The sequence below is a fragment of the Crinia signifera genome, chromosome 1, assembly GCF_055691185.1.
Source record: "Crinia signifera chromosome 1, ASM5569118v1, whole genome shotgun sequence".
Classification (NCBI taxonomy): Eukaryota; Metazoa; Chordata; class Amphibia; order Anura; family Myobatrachidae; genus Crinia; species Crinia signifera.
In genome coordinates this window covers 428,723,062-428,748,589 of record NC_139217.1, presented here as the reverse complement: position 1 = coordinate 428,748,589, position 25,528 = coordinate 428,723,062, and the positions used below count along the sequence as shown (strand labels likewise).

At 45.1% G+C, this 25,528-nt stretch overlaps 1 protein-coding gene across 1 annotated transcript in view; it reads left to right on the top strand.

The window, feature by feature from the left end:
- LHFPL2 (LHFPL tetraspan subfamily member 2) overlaps positions 1–25,063 on the top strand; it is a 130,230-nt gene extending 105,167 nt beyond the window's left edge. The window contains exons 3-4 of the mRNA XM_083152235.1: positions 487–1,235; positions 21,586–25,063. Of these exons, the coding sequence (XP_083008361.1) occupies positions 815–1,235; positions 21,586–21,842 (678 nt within the window). The 5' untranslated portion in view covers positions 487–814 and the 3' untranslated portion in view covers positions 21,843–25,063. The remainder of the gene's footprint in view (positions 1–486; positions 1,236–21,585) is intronic.
- The last annotated feature ends 465 nt before the right edge of the window (positions 25,064–25,528 follow it).

Genomic DNA, 25,528 nt, shown 5'->3' with positions numbered 1-25,528 from the left:
TTAACTCTCTCTATACATGTTACATCTGCCCCACCTGCAGTGCACATGGTTTTGCCCATTTTCCAAACAAATTTGTACTGAGATCAGATCTGAACAAGGCCCATAGTACAGAGACATAAGTGGAGGCACACTGCTGAGTATTGCTCTCTATTTCAAGCATCTTTGCATATAAGGTCCGCTTTTGTGGAGGTTACATTTCTTCAGGTATGGCACTGGGCAGAACAAGCAGGTTGTATGGCAGTAGTCTGACCATTCCGGTATTATTTCCTGAAGTGAAATGGACGTTTACAGTTCTAAATGTATTTAGATGTTTTTCCTTGTTAAGGTTTGTTACTTGCTGGGTATATATTCTATTTCAATCCATTAATGCAAGCAGCCTGCCATTGTCAGTGCAAATCTTGGATAGTGATTCAGATTGTGACACTGGTTACAGAGGTGAAACTGTAACACTGTATTAATCGCCTCTCCCTTCTCTGCCTCCTGTAGGTGTGTGTGATGTCATCCTGGTGGGCGGAGCCCTGGAACTTGCTTGGAACACTGAAGAATCATGTTTCAGTATGAATGTCTGAAGGAGGCATCTGCAGCACAGTACAGATGAGGGGAAAGCGATTTCATTGACTACAGAGTGTCTGGATTACAAAGCCTTAAGAAGCTGGACTTCTTCTCTTGCTCCTCAAAGGATTATATATATATTTTTTTTCTATTCTATTTTTCCATTAACTTGACCATATTCTATTCTGATTCAGCACTGGGGCTGAGAGCTTATTCTATTCTGATTCAGCACTGGGGCTGAGAGCTATCGGTGGGCTCCACCATGTGTCATGTCATAGTGACATGCCGATCTATGCTATGGACCATACTCAGTATTGTAGTTGCCTTTGGAGAACTCATAGCTTTTATGAGTGAGGACTGGCTGATTGGCAGAGCGAAACAGACGGACATTGAGAATGTGACTGGCGGACAGCTGGACGCGTATCGCCCCACACTGGGCATCTACGGACGTTGCATTAAAGTGCCTCAAGTACAGTACTTCAGGAGGGATCCGTTCTGTGGGCCCTACGCAGAGCATTTTAATGAGATAGCAAGTGGCTTCTGGCAGGCTACCGCCATCTTCCTCGCAGTGGGGATCTCCATCCTCTGTATTGTAGCTTTTGTATCTGTCTTTACCATGTGCGTGCAAAGTGTCATGAAGAAAAGCATATTCAATGTGTGTGGGCTGCTACAAGGAATTGCAGGTGGGTACTCACTGGGCAATGGTTATGTAAGCATACGTCACTTGTCTCATACTTTGACATTCCACCTTTAGATGACTACCGTATTGTGACTTTATGGAAGGAGCTTTATTTATCATTGTTCTTTACTGAATGGTTAGACTCAAACAATGGGTGAGGGGTATCGAAATTTAGAAGGCATCTCCCAACATGCTCTACTGGCTGAGAGAATGTTTGGGATTGCAGAGTGTGTCCTCGTACAATAGCCTCTGTTCCCATGCAGTGGTTGATGCCTGGCACTTATGAGCTGCCAGCTCCTAAGAAACTCTTCTAGCATTGGATGTTTTTTATGTCAAAAATGCATCTCATGTCTGGTACACACCAGAGCGATGCAGGTCATGAGCAGCTCGTAAGACGGTCATACGATTGGCTCTTGATCTGCACGCAATCTGATCCAATCTATACCCAGCTGAATGGTTGTTTCCAGATCCTAGCTGCAGCAGGTAGGATCTGTGAAATGACCAAACGACCTGCGGGGCCTCGCATCAAATCGGATCTGAAATGGCCCAAAAACATGCCCAATTTACATACAATTGGTTGAGATTGTATCTAAATTGGATGTTTTGAGGGCAAATGGTTCTGGTGTGTACCCTACATAAGTCTCAATGCAGTGTGACTAGGATGTATAAGGAGACTGCGCTGATTAATGACATCACACTTGTATATTGTGTATAACGAGTCATATACATATTCTGTGGGGTTTATTTGCTAAGGTGGGAGTTCTATTGAAGATGGTAGTTGCTATAGGCAACTATTCAGCATCTACTTACGGTATTATTTTGCACCTTCTAGAAGATAAAATAGAATCTGATTGGTTGCCCATAGCAACTTCCATCTTAGTAAATAAACCCTTGAGACTCCATCACACACACACACACACACACACACACACACACGCATGCCATATATTAAGTTACTTGGCACAGCCTACTGGTGCTTCCGAGCTGCATCACCTCATGACTAAGACATACTTTTGTCCAGAAAGTTGCTGGAAGTGTCTTCCGGGCCTGGCATGCCGAGAGGTGCTCTTTGCCTGGACTGCGGGAATGATGTACTGTATGTATACATATTTCTAGTTCATGCACAGCCTGGATAGTTTTGCCCCTATATAGAACAATGTAAGCAAAATTTTTAAATGCCTCTGAGCTTGTTAGTGTATGTGTTAGTATGAGTTGGTGCTCTTGTTGGTCGGGTCAAAGCTCTGTATCACCACAAACAACTTGGCTTTGGTCTATTGCACTTCTAGGTTCCATTTGCAATAGCTGCTCCTTGGCCTTGGTGCTGAACAGACATCTCTCTCTCTCTCATCTGGCCAAAGATTCTGTCATTCAGAGTACTGTACATTTCCCGGCTGTTCCCATAAGGGTCAGCTTTGGTCAATCCGGTCATACTACTAGCTGCACTCATTACATACATCTGTGATAAAATCTACTCCTGTGTGCTCCCAGTGTTTGCATGGGCTTCCTGTACAGTATTCTGCTCTAATCACAAAGCATATAACTGTCCATTGTGCTGTAGTGTTGTAATCTCCTTACCATGCTGGCCTTTGCACCTAGGCTGTGTCTCGGTCTGCATTGAACCTATTACCTGCAATACCTCAGAGGTCACCTTGGTTATTGTATAGCAACCGTTGCTGTATTACAGGAAAGTGTCAATAATTGCAGCTGGTAATCTCATCTGCGCTGTCAAAGTTCTCCTCCTCCGGAGTAATTCTCATTGACTGACTCACAGCTGGTTTACTCCATACAACTCCTTTTCCTACAGCTGGGACACCCCTGCTATTGGCAGCCATTGCTGTGGGATTGTGTATAGATCCTTTCACACAGCAGTTAATGCGGTGTAACGTCTATCCAGATGCTGTGAAATAAATCCTGCTAATTATGTATGGTGTAATCTATCCTTTACACTTATTCTGCTCCTAATTTTGTCTGTAGGTTGCATTTTTGCCCATTACAAATTTGGGTACTTATGTAATATCTGGGCTTACGTTTTTCTTATGAGACCGCGGGGCTCGCTGCGCTCACCACGCTTCAGGCACGGTGGCTCGCTGCGCTCGCCACACTATATAAAATCAACTCCATGCGTAGTTGGATAGTAGGGGTATGAAAAAATGGGGTGCATTTAACATGGGAGTCCAGATAATACATAATTACCCAAATTTGAAATCAGGAAGCAGTTCTAAAATAGGAGTCCCGTAGTGATTTATCTTTATAGTTTTTTTTCTGATTAATGTTATGTTTTTATAGTTTTTATTTTTATTGCACTTGTGACATGATGTGACAGAGTTGGTTTAAGCAGGAAGCGAATTCTCGAAGCGAAAAATGCGGTAAAAACCCAGTTATCGGGTTTTTACCGCATTTTGGGATGCTGTAAGCATCCCCCGCCGGGTTACCGTGGCGGGGGGGCATCTCCAGAAAAATCTGGCGATGCCCCATAGAAGCCAATGGGCTTCTAACGCGAACCCGCCGCCGCCCCCTCACCTGTGTCCGGGCAGCACAGCTCTGTGCTGCCCGGACCTGTGACCTCCTCCCTGCACTGATCCTCTTCCGGGTGCAGGGAGGAGGAGAGCCCGGCGCAGCAGCAGCAGCGCCGGGTGTGTAAGGGAGGGGGGAGCCGCCGGGACTTGCTGGGACCCGGCAGACTCACCGCAAAGGACAGCTCTTAATGCAAGAGCTGTCCTTTGCCTTAATTATCGCATATGTTACAACATATGCGATAATGAAATATGCGATGGGCGGCGAAGGGGGGTGGAGATTCTTAGAGAATCTCCCCCTATGGGACTACTTCAGAACCTGATTGCAGGAATCATTTGTTCTTAAAATGGACAAACCATGCTGCATGTCGGGTGGGGAAATGTAACCAGTGCAGACAGTGTTAAGGCCTCCATACAGTAGGTTGACTTGTCCTAAGGGGAAGTTGCCCCCGACTTCCCCTGAGCGCACTAGATTTGGCATGTGATGTGCCATTTTTTTATTTATTGGATGTATGACCGGGGACTGGCAGAATTGAAAAATCCTATTTAAAAGACTGGACAGCTGCTGATTGGCTGACAGCTCTCTCAGCCAATCAGCGGCCGCCCAGTCTTCTAAATAGGATTTTTAAATTCGCTGCCCCCCGCACCCACAATGTGCCGCTGACAGCGGCACATAAGATTTATCTGATGACCGATCCGATATGAATTGGATCCGATCTGGTGCTGCCGGAATCTGGTGAAATTGGGCCCAAATTGTGTAGTGTATAGAAGCTGTTAGATTTGGGTGAGTTCTTTTGTTTCTGTACAAAGTAAATACTCTACTTTATTTTAAAACTGAAATCTAAATTGCAGTTTGAACACCCCTCCCCTAAATCCAACGCTCTTTGCACATGTTACATTGCCTCACCTGCAGTGCACATGGATTTGCCATACCTCCCAACATGACACTCTCCAGGAGGGACACAATGCTCTGTTCCTGGACTTCCCTCTTAATTTATGATTGCCATCACCTGTGTTGAACAGGTTACGTTATAAGAAAGGTGTTTCACCACATACATTAAGAGAGAAATCCAGTAGCAGAGCATTATGTCCCTCCTGGAGAGGGTCATGTTGGGAGGTATGGATTTGCCCATTTTAAGAACACATTTGTCCTGCGATCAGGTGTGCATTAGGCCTTGTGTAGTACAACATATATATCATGAGGTGAGTGAATGTTAATTGCACAAGGCAGCATGTGACCGACAGTATGACCAGGTGTGTGTGAACATTATTGTTGTGCCTAGGGGTGCCCTCATCCCTAAATCCGCCCCTGTGCCTGGGGTGTCGCGATCTGCTGTAGTGCTTCTAGCTCAGAGTAGTCTGTATATCAGCACTGATATGCAAACCAGACCTGTGCTAGAAATCCCACAGCAGACAGCGACACTCCAGGAAGAGGACAGGAACTGCATGGGTTTTCAAATATGGTGGGTGCTAGAATGAACACTAGTTTATTGCCATCACCTGTGGTGGAATGCCTGTCTTATCAATTAACTAGCTCACCACAGGTGATGGCAATCATACATTACTATTGTATAGCGCAACAAAATCTGCTGCGCTATATAAGAAACTGTAAATAAATAAATTACCAGAGACGTTCAGGAACAGAGCATTTTCTCCCTGAAGGAGAGGGTCAGGTACGCAACCATCAAGTACACCAAACAACACATGTTTTCCAGGTCTCCACACAGAATCACAGGTGAAATAATTAGCTCCACCTGTGGATCATTGAAGAGGCATCTGAGTAATGAGTGCACCTGTGGGTGACATGGAAAACATGCACTGTTGGGGGTACTTGAGGACCAGGGTTAGGAACCACCTGTAATAGAAGGTACACAGTCCCCCAGCGGGATAGCGGATATTAGGAGATGAGCAAATTCTTAGTGAGGACAGTTGTATTATGGAATCAGGTTATTGTGCTTAATCCTTCAGCCTGTCACAAACATACATACTCCCTTACACGCAGTCACACACATTTATACTTGCAGTCCTTTGGACATTTCAGCCACGCATCCCTTCAAACTATACAGCAGCTCTGAGTGTCCTGTAGCAGTGGTGTTACAGGGATGGCTGTTCTGCACCAAGTTATGGGCAGGATGTACTAAAGAAAAAAATATTGAATGGGTTTTTACCGCATTATTAAACTTGCCAAAGCCCCGCCCAGCAGGTCTGGCCTAACTATATACAGTATGTATAGTATTTAAAGCTAGTAGGTAGTAGCTTGAAATGCCTGGGGGGAAACGGAAAAGACACCCAGATTTGGTCACTGTAGACACCTTCACTACCCTAAATAATTTTATCATCCTAGTGCGGGATTTCTTTGTATCATTCTAACACCATAAACGGTACTTATTTCCTAGCACGGCACCCACGATCTAGATTGTATGTGTCGGGCTGATATCTCAAGCATTGCATGCATCTTGTGTTTGTGCGGCATAAGATGCATGCGATGATGCAATCGACGAGATTTTTACATTGGAATCAATGTGAAATGGTTCCTGAGACCCAATTTAACAATTATTCCAATGTAAAAAGCCCCCCAAACCCCAATTTTAATTGCTAAGCTCCCCCCCCCTCCTCATGGGTGAAATGCCCCCCCCCCCCCCCATTGTTAACGCCACCCCACTATTGACGCCAACCCGAAGCGCGGCGAGCCCGCAAGGGGCGGCGGTACGCGTCCACCGACCTCTTCATACTCCCACTATCCACGTCGGCGTGGAGTTGATTTTATATAGTGTGGCGAGCCACCGAGCCCAAAGCGCAGCGAGGCCCGCGAGGAGATGCGGAATATATGTGAAGTAGTCTGCGTCCCCTCGCTGCGCTCGCCACACTATATAAAATCAACTCCACGCTGACGTGGATAGTAGGGGTATGAAAAGGTCGGAGGACGCGTACCGCCGCCCCTCGCGGGCTCGGTGTGCTCGCCACGCTTCGGGTTGGCGTTGATAGTGCTGGTGGCGTTAACAATGGTTATTGGGGGCTCACGATTTTTATCTTATAGCATCTTATGGATGCATAAGAGCCATTAAAAAATGTATAAGATGAGATCCATACAAATAAAAAAATCCATTTCAATTGTATTGATTGTATGCGATGGGTGCCATGCTAGGAAATAAGTACCCCATAAACCCCCATAGCTCCTCTCCACAGCGCTGCTGTGTAAGGGATTCAATATGGGTCCTTTCCAAGCATGCCCCGCAGAGGCCAGAGGGATATCGCAACGATGGAGAGCGGGATATAAATCCGCTACTTGGTCCATCCCGCCCAATGTGAGAAGATGGATGGAAGCTGCAGGAAGTCTCATATAGAAATGAAGTTGCTGAAAGCATCTGGGAGCTCCAATCAGCACAGAATAGTAATGAGGGTGTTTGTTTTTCTTCTTTTTTTAAGAGTATTCAACAGTTAGCATTACATTTGCTTTATTTCTGCTGCTAACTATTCTTGGGAGCAGAGGTTATGGGCTGGTACACTAGGCTGTGGTCTACAGACAGGTGCTACTTGGCTACAGCTAGAGAGCACACAGAGAATTAGTTGCGGACAAGCTGTTGATAGACGTGTCTGTGGGTAACGGCTCGGTTCTATTTAAGGTTGGCCAGTGTTTAGTTGCGTGCCTATAGAAATTCATATCGGGATGAGCTTACTACACAGCTCTCACCACATGTCCTGAGCTAATGAGATTAGTCCACCAGTGAGCACGCTTTGACATTATCTAGCTGTGAAGAGACATGTAACAGGCGGCCCCTTTGTCTCCTAACCAATTTTCTACTTCTAGGATCCTAATTTGAGAAGCGTCATGTGGGTTTTATACCAGGGCTTGACAATTTTTTTTTAAATCTAGGAGCCAGGATGAAAATGTAGCAGCCAAACTTGCTGAAGTGCCCGTACACATTGTGATGCGTACCGTGTGTTTTTATTTAGATCACATGGTATCTAGTTTAAATAGCATGCAATGTGCTACAGCAGTATGCATTACGAACTAGATGCAAGGTGATGTAGTTCAAAAACTACGCACTGCACATACTTTTAGTACCGTGGGATGCACAGGAGCACGCATCGCCTTGCACAGTACAAAACGTATCATGTATGTGTATGGGCACCATAACACCCACAAATAAAAGCAAGGAGGGGGAGTGGCCACCGCCATTACAGGTCCTGGGTGAGGCGACAGGGGAGGGGCAGCAAAAGGGGGTGAGGTGACTGGAGGGGGTGATAGGTGGGCGCTAGGGGAAGAGGGGATGGGAGGCGAGAGTGGGTAAGGTTGAAAGGGTCACTTGACCTGTGACAGAGGTCTATGTGAAGGGATGAGGGGACGACAGGTGGTGAGGTGGGAGAGGAAGCAGTCGCCTTACCAATGGAGAGGGTTGGGCGCCGATGCCTGCGCTTCCGCTTGCCTATTAAGAGGAGAGGGGGGTCGGGTACCGCTGCCCGCGCTGCTGCTGACATTCAGCAGGAGGAGGGGGTCTGAAAATGCTGCCCAGGCTGACGCTGACCTGCCCACAAACAGATTGTTTTCTCCCTCCCTGTAAAAAAATCTGGTCGCCATGGTGACCTGGCCCCCTGTATTTGTCGAGCCCTGTTTTATACAGTTCATAAAGGACACAGTATAACTTTCTGCTTTTCAGTGTTGAATTGGTTGATACTTTTTTTTATTATTATTTTTTTTTTTAATGTAGGCTTATATGAGCATAATTTATATAGACGGCCATATTAGCAGTGTGGGAGCTTGTGGGTGGTGAGCCCAGGTGCTAAAATATATTTTGGGCTCCCCTCCTCCACGCCAATCCAAGTTCACAATATGCAACATGGCAGTGGGTGACAGGGAGATGAAGGGGAGGCAGATTTTGACAGGGATAAACAGCCGGTGATGGGGACAGCAGTGGGTCCTATTAATCCCCAGGTGCACTGCACCAATGGTAGTTCCACCTCTGCATACTGTCCTATACCAGTGGAAACAGCGAAGCATGGAGTGTGAGGGAAGTGTTCCGCATTGTATGAGGAGATAGTGCTGGCCTGTTCATACAAAGTGGCTCTGTTTAATTGCTCTTTGGAGTTAGATGCAATGTTATACATTCATGAGCAAGTGCTACCAAATTACCATTAATCAAAATAAAATGGTTACAACTTCTGTGGAAGTTAAATGACTTTCACTGGAACAGAATATTGAGGTCACAAATGTGTAACGGAAGCCTATCATTAGACTTTTTCGGTCATGCTCGATCATATTTAATCTGGATTCTTCCTAAATAAACATAGTTGAGTTGTCCTTTTTTTTTTGTGATCATAGTAAAGGTCCATACACACTGGGCAATTATGCTTATCGCCGGGCCATACACACTGGGTGGTTTAGAGCTGAAAGCCACTCAGACTTGTTGTTTTGAATGGCTTTCAGCTCAAAATCGCCCAGTGTGTATGGGCCTTAAGTACTACCTCCATGGTTAAGCTGGGTACACACTGCGCGTTGTTTCCCCAGTCGATATGTGACCCCGAAGGGCCAATGTATCTGATCCTAGCTACATATCAGAATGATCTAATGAAGGGCGGAACAGTCACTCTTCCATCCTTCATTAGCATACACCTTTTTGCAGCAGGTCTGACCAATGTCAATAGTGCCTGCATTTTGAGCATATACACTGAGCAATGTGGAACATGAATAAGTAATTCAGTTTTGGAAATATTGAGTTTGAGTTGGCGAGAAGACATCCAAAGTGAGATGGCAGAGAGACATTCAGAGACTCGGCCCAAAACCACTGGTGACAACTCTGGGGTTGATAGATAGATTTGAGTATCATCCGCATATGTGATAGTGAAATCCGAAGGAGCTGATTAGTTTGCCAAGCGAGGAGGTATAGATTGAGAAAAGCAGAGGACCTAAGACTGAGCCTTGCGGAACTCCGACTGACAGAGGTAGTGAAGAGGAAGTAGAGTCAGAGAAGCGAACAGTGAAAGAGCGATCAGATAGGTAAGATGTGAACCAGGAAAGGGCTGTATCATTAAGACCTAGGGAGTGTAGTGTTTGTAAAAGGAGAGTGTGATCCACAGTGTCAAACGCAGCAGAAAGATCTAGAAGAATAAGCAGTGAGTAATGGCCTTTAGACTTAGCTGTTACCAGATCATTCACCACTTTAGTCAGTGCTGTCTCAGTGGAGTGTTGAGAGCGAAAGCCTGACTGAAGCGGGTCTAATAGGGTGTTGGAGTTAAGAAAGTTTGTTAGGCGAGAGTAGACAAGTCTCTCGAGTAGCTTGGAGAGGCATGGGAGCTGAGAGTCAACCTAATAACCCATCTCATCTGGAGCAATGCTTCATTCTCTGTGGTAGTAGTCACCTGTGAGTATCTAGCTGTACTTGGCAGATTGGAAGGTGGAAAGGTCATGGTGTCCTCTAAGCCTGTGGTACTCACAACAGAGGGAGTCTGAGTGGGATACGGTCATTGGGTCACCAGCATGATGGTCGACATGCAGGAAGGTCGACCTGAGTCTAAGGCAACATGGGTTATTAGGTTGACCTGGGTTAGGTCGACATGGGGCTTTTCACATTTTAATTTTTTTGAGCCGACATGTGCCGACAGGCGGTATTTCATGCCCTACCATCCACTAAGGCGTGGTGGGAGAATAAAATAGTGTGCCGAGCATACACGGTGCTACGTTTGTGTCGATATTTGGGCCCAAATAGTGAAAAACCCCATGTTGACCTTTTGACTGTTTACCTAACACACCTAATGACCATGTCGACCAACATTGTGGTGACCTAATTATCTATCCCCGTCTGAGTGAGGGGCTGGCTGTTCATTATACCTTATGGGTATAAACTACTTGGGTGATTATGAGGCTGGTTGTATGCGCCTGGGGACAGGCAGGAGTCCGTCTCATGGTGCTCTGTCTTCTATACTCCCTGGGGTTTCTGTTTCCCAGTTTTCAATACGCTGGCAAAGGATCTGACTTCTGGGCAATGAATAAAGGATGAACTCGTCATTTACAGGCTCTAACTTGTACACTGACACATTTCCACCAAGTCTCCACAGATGTGACGTAGTTGCAGAATAGAATGAACAACTTGAAAGAGCCAACATTCCTCCCAGCCTGCGTTGATGTGGTTAGGAGAGAATCCAGGTTGCCAGAGACATAATCCAGTTGTCATTTTCTTTAGATTGGTCAGAATCGTATCTGAATTAAAACGGATTTGTTGTAAATAAAAAAATAAACTTTGAGTCACCGTTTTGTAACTGAGGATGCCAGGATGGACATGATCCATAGAATTAACATGCACGCTACACTGCCACTTACAAATGAAACTATTATTTCCCTTAATCCTATTATTTACACTGCCCTACTGATTCATTGGCCAGGGTGGCAAAGCATCTGCTATATACTGTAATAAAACAGCGCCTCTAGTGGGCATCTAGTGGTACAGTACTTCTCTCATCTTCGTTCTGGGCAGTGGCTGATTCGGATGTAGGGAAGCAGCACATTCCAGAATTCAAATAGCTGCCAGTGAGTCCCGAATGGGGATGTTTGGGTGGCAGTGAGTGTGGCTCCTCTATTTGAATTTTGGATTGTGCTGCAGCCCCTCCTCTGTAGCCGTTAATGAGCATACTGTAGATATACCATTGTTTTATTCAGCAGGACAAGTGTTCTAGAAGTCTACATTACAGTATTTAATCGTCTTGTAATTGGGTTTCTCACCTCCAGAAATATCAGCGTACCAAGATTGCTGTTGCCGGTCCTCACACGACTTTGTAGGCTTTCCCTTTGTGTGTGACCGTTCTCTGATTCTACTCCCCGGGCGAGCTTATTAATACCACATGAGTGATGCAATTTATGTGTTGTTTGTCTAGGGGTATTTTTATGGTGTTGGCGGATTTAAACCATGACCACCCACTACTGCTGCCAGTGTTCCTAACCTATAAACGCTTTACTTCTGTCCGCGTTGCTGGATGTCCATGTCATGTGACACCATTTATAGTGGAAACATTTGGCTATTTCAATTAAGGGTATACAAGGGTCTCGCTACTCAAAACAATGTTATTATGTGGCGTTTGTTTGTCTTGGACATTGTATATTAAAACAGATGCGTGTGTGTCATAATCAGCGGGGAAGCTTATTATGGTCTCCTTGGGAGTAGCGAAGGAAATACTGTCATTCAACAGTAGACTATTACACGGCAATGAGAAATATTACACTAAGTGCCAGTAATTCATCTTTAAGACCCTTTCATAAAACCTACCTTTTTTTGCTTTTATATTCGTGTGTGTGTGGCTGATGCCATGTTTGATGTATGCCGGTTTGAGGAAGGTACCTTCCATGACTTCACACACAGGCAGCGCTCAGTTAGGGAGTGTTGCCAGAACTGCGGGCTAATCGGAGTTGGACTTTGAGTGGTACATTTTACATGTATTTGCTGGTGGGTGCTCAAGCCAAAAATATAGAGGAGTGGCTTCATGGGGAAGGGGTGTGGCCACAAAATAATACCAATTTATATTATGGAGCACAGTTGTCTCCAATATTCAAATTACGGCAACAGAGTTCCACATACATAAATGCCCCCACAGTGCAGGTACATAAATGCCCACACAGTGCAGGTACTCCACGGACAGAATACACTCTTCCCGGCACACTGTTTCCCAGGTGGCGGGTCCGGCGATGTGGGTGCTGCAGCCGCAAATTAGCAAGTTAATATGGCGCCCCAGCAGTGGGACTCAGGCCTGTGGGTGCTCAGGCCCTTGAGCACCCACAGAATCGGCACCTATGTGACCAATAGCATACTAAGGGGATACATTGCAGCACATTGGTGCATGCTGGGGATGGGAAGGAGTAAACAAACTCCCCAGGCGAGTGATTTTTCTTTTGACTTGAACACTATTGTCTGGCTTGATGAGTTGCACTGATAATGGCAGGGAGACTGGTAACTGGAGCCTTCCAGTTGATCAGTGGTTTCCTAAAGGTCACATATTAAAAGAACATTTTCATTACTGGACGACATCCTGATCACATCTGGTGTTGTGGAGGGAATTACGTTCTCTGTGACTAATAAACTTCTAATACTGTAACTAATGCTGATTTCCACTGTGGCTTTCCGTTCCACATCTCCACTGAAGTACAAGTTAAATATTATTCCTTAAAGGGAGGCCAAACCTTTATCCAGTGTTTTCAGTTTTTTTCATTCACGTCAATGGATCAGGAGAAGTTTTTGTTTTATTACTTATGTCCAATTATGTGAAATTTAAATATTCTACATTTAGTTGCAAAATTTCCCACATTTTTTGGGGGGAATTGAGCTTCAGGGGAGATTGCACTTAGCCCTGATTTAATTAATAAGGTGTGAAAGAGGGCGTAAGCCTCAGGCGATTTAGTTAGAGACCCTTTTTCTTGGTCTTTTTAAATGACCTGTTAACAGGTGATAACCCATTGTACCTGGGCCCTATGTGTTAACATGGTTGCAGATTTCTTGTCGAGGTTGCTTCATTGTTTGAGACACTTTTTATTGTTCTCATTCCAACCTCAACCACCCTACACCGCAGCCTGAACTGACCGCAGTCTTTCTTTTCAGTAAGGAGCATACTAGCTGAAATCTTATACCAAGGAAGTACCGTATATACTATCATTTCAAAAATAAAAATAGATACCAGTAGTGCCCCAGTAATGTCCCTGAAGGCCCATACACACTTGACGATTTTCAGCTGAAAATCGGTCAAAACAGCCGTTTTGAGAGATTTTGAGCTGAAAGTCGCCTAGTGTGTATGCCCCACCGGCATCCGACTGGCGATGATGCGCGCTCCCGCATCATCGCCAGCGAGGTGGGCCGTCTGCTGGTTTTACCAGCACGTCTAGCGATGATAGCTGTTTTTTTAGCCATCATCGCTAGGTGTGTACGCAGCGCGGGCTGAAAGATGATACACTTTCAGCCCGGCTGACCGCACGGTTCCCTCCCTCTTCCCCCCTCCCCTGCTCCAGATCATACTCACCCCGCTCACCAGCGCCGCCCGCTCGTCCGCTCCGCCCCGCTCCATCAGGCTGGCTGGCTGTCTGGCTCCAAGTCCACCGGGAGGATGCTTCTCCCTCTGTCCGGCCACACAGCCTGCTCGCCCCGCCCCCTGCCCGCTCCGTCAGGCTGGCTCACTTCACACGGAGGCTGCTCCCTCCGCCCAGCCACATAGCCTGCTCGCCCCGCCCCCCGCCCTGCTCAGCACGGATCCCTGGCCACCAACGTAGAAAGCCAGCACCACTGCCCACCAATGATAATTTGCGGTATTAGCCAGTTATATATATATATATATATATATATATATATATATATATATATATATATATATATATATATATATATATATATATATATATATATATATATATATATATATATATATATATATAACTGGCTAATACCGCAAATCATCATTGGTGCCCAGTGGTGCCAGTAATATATACATTGCTGGCCTGTGCCATGCCAGCAATGTATATATTACTGGCTTAGGCTAATACCACAAATTATCATTGGTACCCAGTGGTGCCAGCAATATATACATTGCTGACCTGTGCCAGCAATGTATATATTACTGACTAATAAATCATCACTGGTGCTCAGTGGTGCCAACAGTATATACATTGCTGGCCTGTGCCAGCAATGTATATATTACTGGCTAATACCGCAAATTATCATTGGTGCCCAGTGGTGCCAGTAACATATATATATATATATATATATATATATATATATATATATATATATATATATATATATATATATATATGTTACTGGCACCACTGGGCACCAATGATAATTTGCGGTATTAGCCAGTAATATATACATTGCTGGCACAGGCCAGCAATGTATATACTGTTGGCACCACTGAGCACCAGTGATGATTTATTAGTCAGTAATATATACATTGCTGGCACAGGTCAGCAATGTATATATTGCTGGCACCACTGGGTACCAATGATAATTTGTGGTATTAGCCTAAGCCAGTAATATATACATTGCTGGCATGGCACAGGCCAGCAATGTATATATTACTGGCACCACTGGGCACCAATGATGATTTATTAGCCAGTAATATATACATTGCTGGCACCACTGGGCACCAATGATAATTTGTGGTATTAGCCAGTAATATATACATTGCCGGAATAGCACGGGACAGCAATGTATATATTACTGGCATAACTTCCAACCTTGGGTTAAATTGAGCCGGCACAGGGCAGAACTGTGTTCAACCATCCGCTGTGTGGCTATTTCAAATGATACGCCTGCTTTCAACTCGCGAGCCACCGTTGCCTGATTGGCTGCGAGTCGCGGACAAATGGAGCTGCTCTGAGACAGTTGGATTTCCCCACCGCTCTGCCCAGCGGTCTCCTTTAGTGATGCAGGCAGGGACAGACAGCAGGGCAAGGTAAGCGGAAGGAGGCAGTGCACATAGCATGTTACCCCTGGCACCGTGCATGAAAACCCTAGCGATGAGCATGTAGGTAAGAGGCACTTATATGGCATTACATGTAATGGGCATTACGGTGTGTGGCATATGTGTAATGGACATTATGGTGTGTGGCCTAATGTGTAATGGGCATTACGGTATGTGGTATATGTGTAATAGGCATTACGGTGTGCATAGTCCCCTGTCCCACAAAGTCATGCCATAAATTTTTCGCAGGCCATAAGTTACCACCACCGCTGCCCCCACCCCCCCCCCCCCACCCCCAATGTATATTTTGTTATAACGTAACATATACATTGCTGTCACAAGTGAATGGCTTTCTCCCTACATGCACAGCTGGAAATTAAATGTTTGCCGTGCACATGGGTGGAATTTTGCCCGTTCAGGGTGGCGTGGGTAGAGTTTACCCGATTGCTGGGCTCCGAATATACGCAGCCCAGCAATAAGTTCTGAATCAGGCACCAAGAATAGGAATGCACTGAATAAAATAGCCACTGCTCCCACCCTTGTAATTCAAACCCAGCCCATTATGTAAATCACCTTTTTTATGAAAGATTTTCAGCAAAATCTTTCACCTCCTGAAAATCTCTTGCTCTTTGAGGAAAATAGCTCAGTGTGTACGCACTACTTTGATGAAAGATATATCTATCAAAGATTTTGGCAAAGTCTTTTAAAATGAAAATCTTCTAGTGTGTATGGGCCTAACAGTAATGCTCACTTTTTTTGCAGCATAAGGCATCCGTCCTCCGCCACTGTTGCTGCTGCTGCCTGTCTGCGCAGAGGCGGGAGAGGCGAATCGGCTTTCCTGCTTGGAGCTGCTGCTGGCTACAGGGTCGCTTCATGGCTTGGGGGGGGATAGAAGCCACTGCTTCATGGCTGGCTGGCTTGGCGGGGACAGGGGGGAGAGGAAAGGTAGCTTCCGGCCGCAACGGATCCCCTCCTGCCGCATGAATCCTGTAGCCGCGCCAGTCCCCTCCACCACAGCAGTGCTGGTCTCCGGGACACTCACTGGAGTATAAGCCAAGGGGGGCTTTTTCAACATAAAAAAAATGTACTGAAAAAGTCGGCTTATACTCTAGTATATATGGTAGTTTGTGTTCTAATTAAGGTGCGGATGGTATACAGATCCAGGCCTCCATATAAGGATAGGTCCATCATCATGATAGCATGTTGATTACCAGGTGCCCCGTGGGCCACATCTGCGGCCATAAATCATAAGTATTTATCATTTAATTACATTTTCCTCAATTAATATTGCATCTTGCAGTTTTTAAATAAATAAAAAATATAAAACTGTTGAAGATCAGGGACTTTCGACCTGGGTTGACCCTCTCACACAGAAAAGTACCCGGGTTAACCCAGCTAATTAGTGGGTCCAAATGCCCGACTCAGCAATGTCTTCTTTTACCTAAAGGGGGTGTAATATTATATAGCACAGAACTTTAGTAAAGAATTTTTTTTGTCGCTCTCATCGCATTGGTGGCTAAAAAGCAAGAACGTGCTCATGTTTTACTCCCAAACTGATAATATCCTTCCTTCTCCTCTGTGTACCAGTATTCCATAGTGACACCGAAGGGATGACCTTAGAACTCTGTATACATAGGTTTCTTTACAATAAAAATATACCTATGTGGTACATGGTGGTCCAGTCTTTGGGGCTTTTAATGGGTCATGCGTTCAGGGCACAACACAATTAATTGAGTAAGCAGAGTTGAGCTAATTGGAGACACTGGGAATCTGTCTAGCGTGCAGCTCTGAGCTCAGACCACCCTGGTAACAATCCCCCACTAGCCTGATTGCTAACGCAGCTTCTCATTCACTCATTCACTACATTGGTTTTTTCTATTTTAAAATAGAGGTTTTTTTTTTAATGTTAGAGAGCCTGTGGACATGTATGTGTGTGTGTGTTCTGAGGCATAAACTGTGTGTGTGTGTGTGTGTGTGTGTATGTATGTATGTATGTATGTATGTATGTATGTTTGTGTGTGTGTATACATATAAATTTTTTGCCCGAAAAAATGGTTAGCATTGTCTTCCCATTTGTATAAATGATTCAGTTAGGTGTAATAGGGATTCTAAAAGATAGCTGTGCTGTCTGTGGTGTACTGTATATTCAATGCCCTGTGGTGAGCTGTGATGGCGAGCAGTGCAGAGAGCTAGCCGTCACAGCTCGCAGGTCAGTATTCAACTGCACTCCCCGTTTCCACCTCGCTGGGTTTTTCCAGCAAGGAGGAGACGGTGGGTAAGGTGGTCAAAACAGCGAGGGTCATCGCCGAATATAGCGGACTCGCTGCATTAGGGGAATCACCCGGAACATAGCCCAAGTCAAGCGGCCGGCGAGGGGGTTAAATGGCTAGGATGGCTTGTTTTCGGTGATCCTCACCGAAAACAAGTCACCCTCGCGGCAGAAACCCCACTCTCACCGGCAGCATTGAATACTGCCCTATGTCTGCTGCGCTGCCTAGCTGCTGCCTGTGCCGGGTGCTCTGCCTAGCTGCTGCCAATTTTGTGACTCAACATGTGCATATGGTCACAATTTCGGCATTGTGCGTTATATATCAGCATGTCACATAGCGATATTCTGAAGGTTGAATGGACAGCCAGTATTGTATAGGTGCATTGGTTCCCAAATGTTTGTGAGGTTGCTGCTACCTTCATTCCACAGACTCATTGTAACATAGTAATTAAGGTTGAAAAAAAAAAGTTGTTTGTCCATTGAGTTCTACCTAATCCTCCCTAATGTACCCAAATAAGTGGAACATAATAACCCCAAAGGGTAACTATTGGTGTCACCTTATGGCAGATAACCCCACTGCAAGTAAACTTACCGCCGAACCCTTGGGGACCACTGCGATGAAAGGAATCTTGGTGAGGGTATAAGGTTTAGGCAGAAACTTGTATTCTGATACTTATTCCCTGGTAGGGCTCTATTGGCGGTGACAAGACTGACTTGTGTGGTTGTTGTGCATGTTGTGACTATGGTATTAGTGCAGGGCACGTCTCTGAATGTTCATTGGACTGACTAGTATGTTGTATTTAAATACATTGTTTCATGTACTCCAAACACGTCACTGTTTTGATGAACTAGGGAAGTGCACCAAGAATTCTCATACAATACCCATAGACAAAGGGCTGTGTGGTAGCTTTCAGGACCTGCTCAGGCTGTCTCCTACGTGTCGTCATCTCCCTATACATCACTCCAATATGTTGCAGCTGGAAGACAGATTTCACGTTTGATGTATTTCAGAGACTCTAATGGGCTTTCTGCCGTTTCAGCTGGTATGTTCAGGCTTTGTCATTGGATAATGGAAGTCAACTGCGTTCCCATGTGTTGGGTAACTGATGGGGAATGAAACCAGTTTCTGCACACTAATACTGTATGTTCCATTATAGAGCACATTTGGGTCCCTATCATGCTTGCTTCTATATAAAGAAGTGTTTCTCTATACATGTGAAGTGTGCTTATCATGCTTGCTTCTATATAAAGAAGTGTTTCTCTATACATGTGAAGTGTGCTGTCACTGGGACAGCTGACACGGGCGCTGATTAGAGTTTGTCCTCAAAAAAAGCAGCAGATATAGTGAAGGGATAACAGTAAAAAAAAAAGGTACTTGTTTCCTAGCACGGCCACCCCGATTTACATCGGGGTGGTCGTGTCGGAAAAATCGGGTCGATCGCATCGCATGCGATTTGGTCGCATGCGATGCGACCGACCGATTTTCGACCCGATTTTTTTTTTTAATGAAATGTAAATCGGGTCCCTGGGACCCGATTTTACATTGGATTCAATGTAAAATATTCCCAACCCCCCCAAATTTAACGGCGTACACCCCACCCCACGATAGACGCCAACCCGAAGCGTGGCGAGTGCAGCGAGCCCGCGAGGGGCGGCGGTGCGCGTCCTCCGACCTTTTCATTCCCCTACTATCCACGTCGGCGTGGAGTTGAGAATAGAATAGTGTGGCGAGCGCAGCGAGCCACCGAGCCCGAAGCGTGGCGAGCGCACGCGTATACCTGTGAAGTTATACGCGTCCCCTCGCCACGCTTCGGGCTCGGTGGCTCGCTGCGCTCGCCACACTATTCTATTCTCAACTCCACGCCGACGTGGATAGCAGGGGAATGAAAAGGTCGGAGGACGCGCACCGCCACCCCTCGCGGGCTCGCTCCGCTCGCCACGCTTCGGGTTGGCGTCTATCGTGGGGTGACGACGGGGACATCTATAATGTGAAATGGGTCATATTGGCCCATTTCACATTTTCTCACTATTTCAATGTTAAAATATTTTTTAACATTGAAGCCTATGGAAATATCGGGTGCATCGCGTCGGTCGCGTCTGGACCAATGTTAATGGTCCCGACCGACGCGATGCCCCCGATATTGTGTCCTAGCCGGCAAAATGGACCTGATTTCAAAGGAAATCAGGTCCATCGTATGGATCGTGTACCTTAACTTAAAGGTACACGATCCATAAGATTGTGGCCGTGCTAGGAAACAAGTACCAAAAAAAAACTAATAAATTACCATATCAAAGCAATAATCTTAGATATTTTTATAAATACTGTATGTGTATTTCTGTGATTTGTTTTTATTATTATTATTATTATTATTATAATTCTATATTAATTATGTATTACATTTGTTAGCCAGTTGTGTGTTTATAGCATTTATCTATCCTCAGAGCGCAGATATCCCTTTTTTTTCTATTGGTTCTCTATAAATGGACAGTTCACAGATCATTCTTCTATTGCTACGTCACAAACCTTACTAGGAAAGGGCCGGGAATTAGGGTCCACAGTTTTAGAGGGGAATAGGAGGGAGGCAGGTCTGAGGAGCAATCTCTTTACTGAAAGAGTCGTAGATACATGGAATATGCTTCCGGTAGACTAAAAATACAGCAGAACGACTTACACATTTGTTTTTTTTCCAATGCTCAAATATTTCTGAGGTACTAATATGCCATGTGGTTTCTATCTGTCGTCAGATTTAGTTTTGCAAGTTCTGTCAGATATTTTCACAATATAGCACATTCTCTACCATGCAGAGACACGAATCCCATGCTGCATGGCAGGCACTGTATACATTTTGGTTTTTTAATTACCTACCAGTGGCTGTTTTCCCTATGAGCTGTAGCCCCCCCAGGTAAAATGTGGCACTGTTCTCTGCCTAAGTGAAGCCATATGCAGTCTGTGACTGGCAGTGACTTCCTATTGGAAGACCGACCTGTCAGTCACTCAAGACAGTCCCATTGGGAGGTGTTCCCTCCCTCCGGGATCCTTCTCTGTGCACAACTGCGGGGCAGCCCCAAAAACGGGTTCTGCACATGCACCGGACCCGGGAACCTGAATATGCCTCTGAGGGCTGCTGCACAGAGAGCCCTTGGAGGCTTGGGCCAGCGCATGCGCAGTTTGTATGAAGTTACTGCACATGCGCTGGCCCCGTGCAGAGTACCGGCGGCTGGGACCGGCAGCAGCAGGGAGCACAGCAGTGGAATGGGGGGAGGGGGGGCGCATAGCGTCTGCCCCCCCTCTACTATTTAGCATGGATCATTAATAAGAGAATTCACCAATCGAGCAATTACGGAACAACTTTTCATGCATACGTACATAAAAGGGCGCATGCGTGAGGGGTAATAGCGACAGAAAATGCATACGGATCATAAACGCAATCCCTTGACTGACAGGAAGCCCACGTTTGGGGAGGGGAAACCTGACTTTTATTGGGATGTGATAAAAAAACGCAGGTGTGCCAAGGTGATTAGTTAGTGGCAGCCTCACACCTACTCACAATTGCACAGATAGCAAAAAACTGTTCAATGCCAGAGCCTGACATCATAAAGCCCCTCCCCCCAGTAAAGTAAATGCCGCTATTTTCAACAACTCCGGGATTGGCTAAAAATCACACGATATGCCTCGTTTAGGCTCCTCCCCATAGAGCCGCAAATACTGGTATTCGAGCATGTGGAGGAGGGGGCTGCAGGCGGGCAGCTAAATGCGGGATACTTGCCCACCCTTCCGGGGGGGGGGGGGGGGGCAATTTTCAGGAGCCTCCCGGCCGTTCCAGGACAGTAGGAAATTATTATTGAATGTTTAAAGATATTACAGTTCTTAAAAATATTTATTTTTGTGCAGAAAGAATCTATACTTTTTTTTTTCTTTTTTTATGTATCACAAATGAATGAACACATTTGTTTGATCAATTACTTTATGGTGCTTCTGATTCTACTGCAATTACTGACTTTAGAATACCATGGCAGACCTGCAGTTGGAACAATGACATCTGCAGGTTATAATGAATATTAAATGTGTTTATATCATGACCTCACAACATCTTTGGTGTTACAGTCTTCTCAATTTTGTTCCCCATTTTTGTTTTTTTTAGGTCTTTTTCTTATACTCGGCTTAATTCTTTACCCTGCTGGATGGGGATCCCAGAAAGTCCTGACTTACTGTGGACATTATGCATCGGCCTACAAACTCGGAGAGTGTTCCCTGGGTTGGGCTTTCTACACAGCCATCGGAGGCACCGTCCTCACCTTCATTTGTGCCGTCTTCTCTGCGCAGGCTGAGATCGCCACCTCTAGTGACAAGGTGCAGGAGGAAATAGAAGAGGGGAAGAGCTTGATATGTTTGCTTTAACCAGCAAGGATGGTCCCTTAAACTTTTTTAGACTTCAGAAGAAAAAAAAGGGATTAACCTGTTTTACGCAGCACAAAGCTTGCACGGATTCTTCTATGCCGCATCTTAATGCCTTTTGTGGAACGGTTGCTTGTGAACAGGAACGTGGAACCCAAGGACATGATTGTAGTGCACAGCACAAGGAAATGAAGTGCAAACTATAGACCTGTGTATATCTGGCCAAGTTTCTGATCCTACACCTTCTGAAATGTCACTTTAAGACTTCTTGTTTATTTTTTCCCCCACTTGCATACCATTAAGCCAACCATGTGTTCTCCATTTGTTTGTATTGTTTCACAGACTTCTTTTTTTTGGAGATTTTTCAGATTTATTTTTATTTTTTTTGTCCTTCTTTAAGCCACTGCTCGCGGAAAAATCTGTGCCACTTTTCTAGACAGAGGTCTGCTAACTGGAATTATTGCCGGTGTTTTGACGTGGTTCTTTATGTGGTGCATATGAATGTGTAGATGCATGATGAAATAATATTATTACATATGGAGAGAAACCACTGCATTTACAATAAGTAGTATTTGGGTGCAGCCATTTGAAGGTACCTTTTCTAAAGGGGTCTAAGCATTGGTTATATTTGTAGACTCCTCAATTGAGAGATGAAAACGCACTGAACACTGTTTATTGGTAATGTCATAAAGGGTTGCCATATGTTTCCTAGTCAGGTTAATAATGGTTAAGCAGGCCTTTCATGTACACAACTTTCTACTTACAGGGGTGTCGGCCATCTTGTAGCCTAACCCAAGTATGCAGCCTATCGATTAAATAGAAACCGGTGCTAGTACAGAAGCAAGATGGATAACATTATTTAATAGGCTACGTTTTTGTTAATATTGGTAAAACCCCAGAAAATACCACTGTCACCTGTCTATAGGGGCGAAAACAATGAAGGCTTATGGAAATTGAAGAAACATAGCATAAGTAAGATTCCATGCAATTCTCAACCTAATGCAGGTAACACTTGCCAGCAAAAGTAAATCTGATTGGTTACTGTCAGTGCCATGTTAGAATGGACACTCACTGGTGAGATGTGGTCCGTCTTATCGTGCCATGGTAGCATAGGGAAGGGTTAAACCTAGTAGACCTGAACCCAATAAAACATACACACATAGCCATGGGAACCATGCAACATTGATTATCACATCTTCAATTACAGGAGTTTTCCATATCACTAGTAAAAATAATTTATGGAATTCTGAAAATAACGACTACATACTTGGTGCTTAATATTTCCCATTGGCGGTGCTCTCCCCATTCATAATTCTTTAAAATCACAGTATGGTTAAAATCTATAGCAGGCCTGGCCAGCTGTTGTGAAACTACACATCCCAGCATGCAATGCCACAGTTTTAGCATTCTCTAATAGCAAAATTGTGGCAAGGCATGCTGGGACTTGTATTTTAACAGCTGGAGAGCCACAGTTTGGCCAGACCTGCTATGGGGATTAGGGGTCTTTGTATTGTACCCTGTCAATATGACATTGCTATACTATAGTAGTCAGCTGTCTGGCACTTGAGCTCCCCACTGAATACACTGTCCTAGAATGTAAAGCTCTGTGCAGCTGAGTGTGTGCAAACTTCCCTATACATGTTTGTGATTTCAGAGCATTTTGAGGTTTGCAGTACTGCTTGGACATATTCCTGCACTAAGAAGTCTTTATCTGACTATCTGCACAAGAATAAATATTTGACAATAATATGTGCCAATATTCCATATCTCTTAAGTAAATGCTACAGACCACGGTCATTGATCTGTGTCCGACCACTATCACAGAACAGATCCATGTAAGGGGACCAACTTTGTGTACTGAGGGTTCATCCCCTATTCACAAAGCATTAAACTGGATCTTTACACATTACAGCTACAACATGAGAGAGAGAGAGAGAGAGAGAGAGAGAGAGAGATTAGAAAGTGAAGAATTTGCCTATTGCAAACATCACTTTTTGTCATTTTATAGGCAACCGTGGTAGGTAATGTGTGGTACAGAAGATGATGTGGAACTACACATCCCAACATGTCTTGCCCTAGTTTTGCTCTGGAAGACAGGGTTGGCTACCCCTGTCATAGAACATGCTAAAACGGTTGCAGGGTATGCTGTGATTTGTAGTTCCACAGCAACTGGGAGTTCCACAGGTTTGCCTACCTCTGGTGTAGATAAATGATAGCTAGAATGTATATGATGTCTTGCTCTCAAATGTTTGATACTAGTCCCCTAGAAATTGTGTCTCACCGCTTATGTCCCATAACTTGTTATATAGGATGCAATCCATCTTTGTGTTCATTGATCACAAGTACACATATGTAAAGGAAACCCATATGCTCATTTCAGTATGGCAAATTCCTTGTTTTTCCTTTACTCCACCACTAGGCCACAGCCTACGTGATGTTCTCCATGTTGTATTTATTGAGGACCACTTCCTGTCCAGAACCTCAGGGTGCCGGTAGACTGCTCTGGGTTCCTCCTAGTTGAACATGTGACAATTAGTAATAAAAATGTCTCTCAAATATTTTATAGGTAACATGTAGGCAAAAACCATGATAGCCAATCAGATTATTGCTCTTTTTTCTAGAATTACAAAATGTAAATGTCTGGTTGCTATGGTTATTTAGCATTGCCCCTTCCTTGCAGGAGCCACTACACACAGTAGGTGTTTCATTATTGGTACAAACCAAAGCGCCACTTTTTTTACAAAAAGGAAGAAATCCTGTGCGCATCGCTGCTTTTTACAGGTAGCGCGTCAATGATCTGGCCGCTCTCGTACACGCCAGAAACGGAAATGCTTTAATACGTGTTTTATTCCTTTTTGTCTTATATGCTTGAAAAAAAAGAGGCCAAATTGCATCGGTACTGTTTACCTAGCACGGCGCCCATCGCATTGATCGCATGTACATCGCATGCCATTATAGTGGCATGCGATGGGTGCGATTGTAGCGATTTTACATAGGGAACAATGTCAACCAGATCAACCCAATGGACCTGATTTTACATAGGGAACAATGTTAAATTCCCTTCCAATCAACCAGATCAACCAAATGGCCCCGATTTTACATAGGGAACAATGTTAAATTCCCTTCCAATCAACCAGATCAACCCAATGGACACGATTTTACATAGGGAACAATGTTAAATAGCCCCCAGACCACAAATTGAATAGAATAACCACCCTGAAGTGTGAAATAACCCCCCCCCCCCATTGTTAACGTCACCCCACGGTCAACGTCATCCCGAAGCGTGGCGAGCCCGCGAGGGCCGGCGGTTTGCATCCTCCGACCTTTTCATACCCCCACTATCCACGTCGGCGTGGAGTTAAGAATAGAAAGTGTGGCGAGCCACCGAGCCCGAAGCGTGCCGAGCGGACGCGGATACCTTCACAGGTATCCGTGTCCCCTCGTGGGCTTCACAGGTATCCGCGTCCCCTCGCGGGGCGCGCCACGCTTCATGCTCGGTGCCTCGCTGCGCTCGCCACACTTTCTATTCTCAACTCCACGCTGACGTGGATAGTGGGGGAATGAAAAGGTTGGAGGACGCGTACTGCCGCCCCTCGCAGGCTCGCAGCGCTCGCCTCGCTTCGGGATGACGTTGACCGCGGGGTGACGTTAACAAAGGGGGGGGGCATTTTACACTTCAGGGTGGTTAT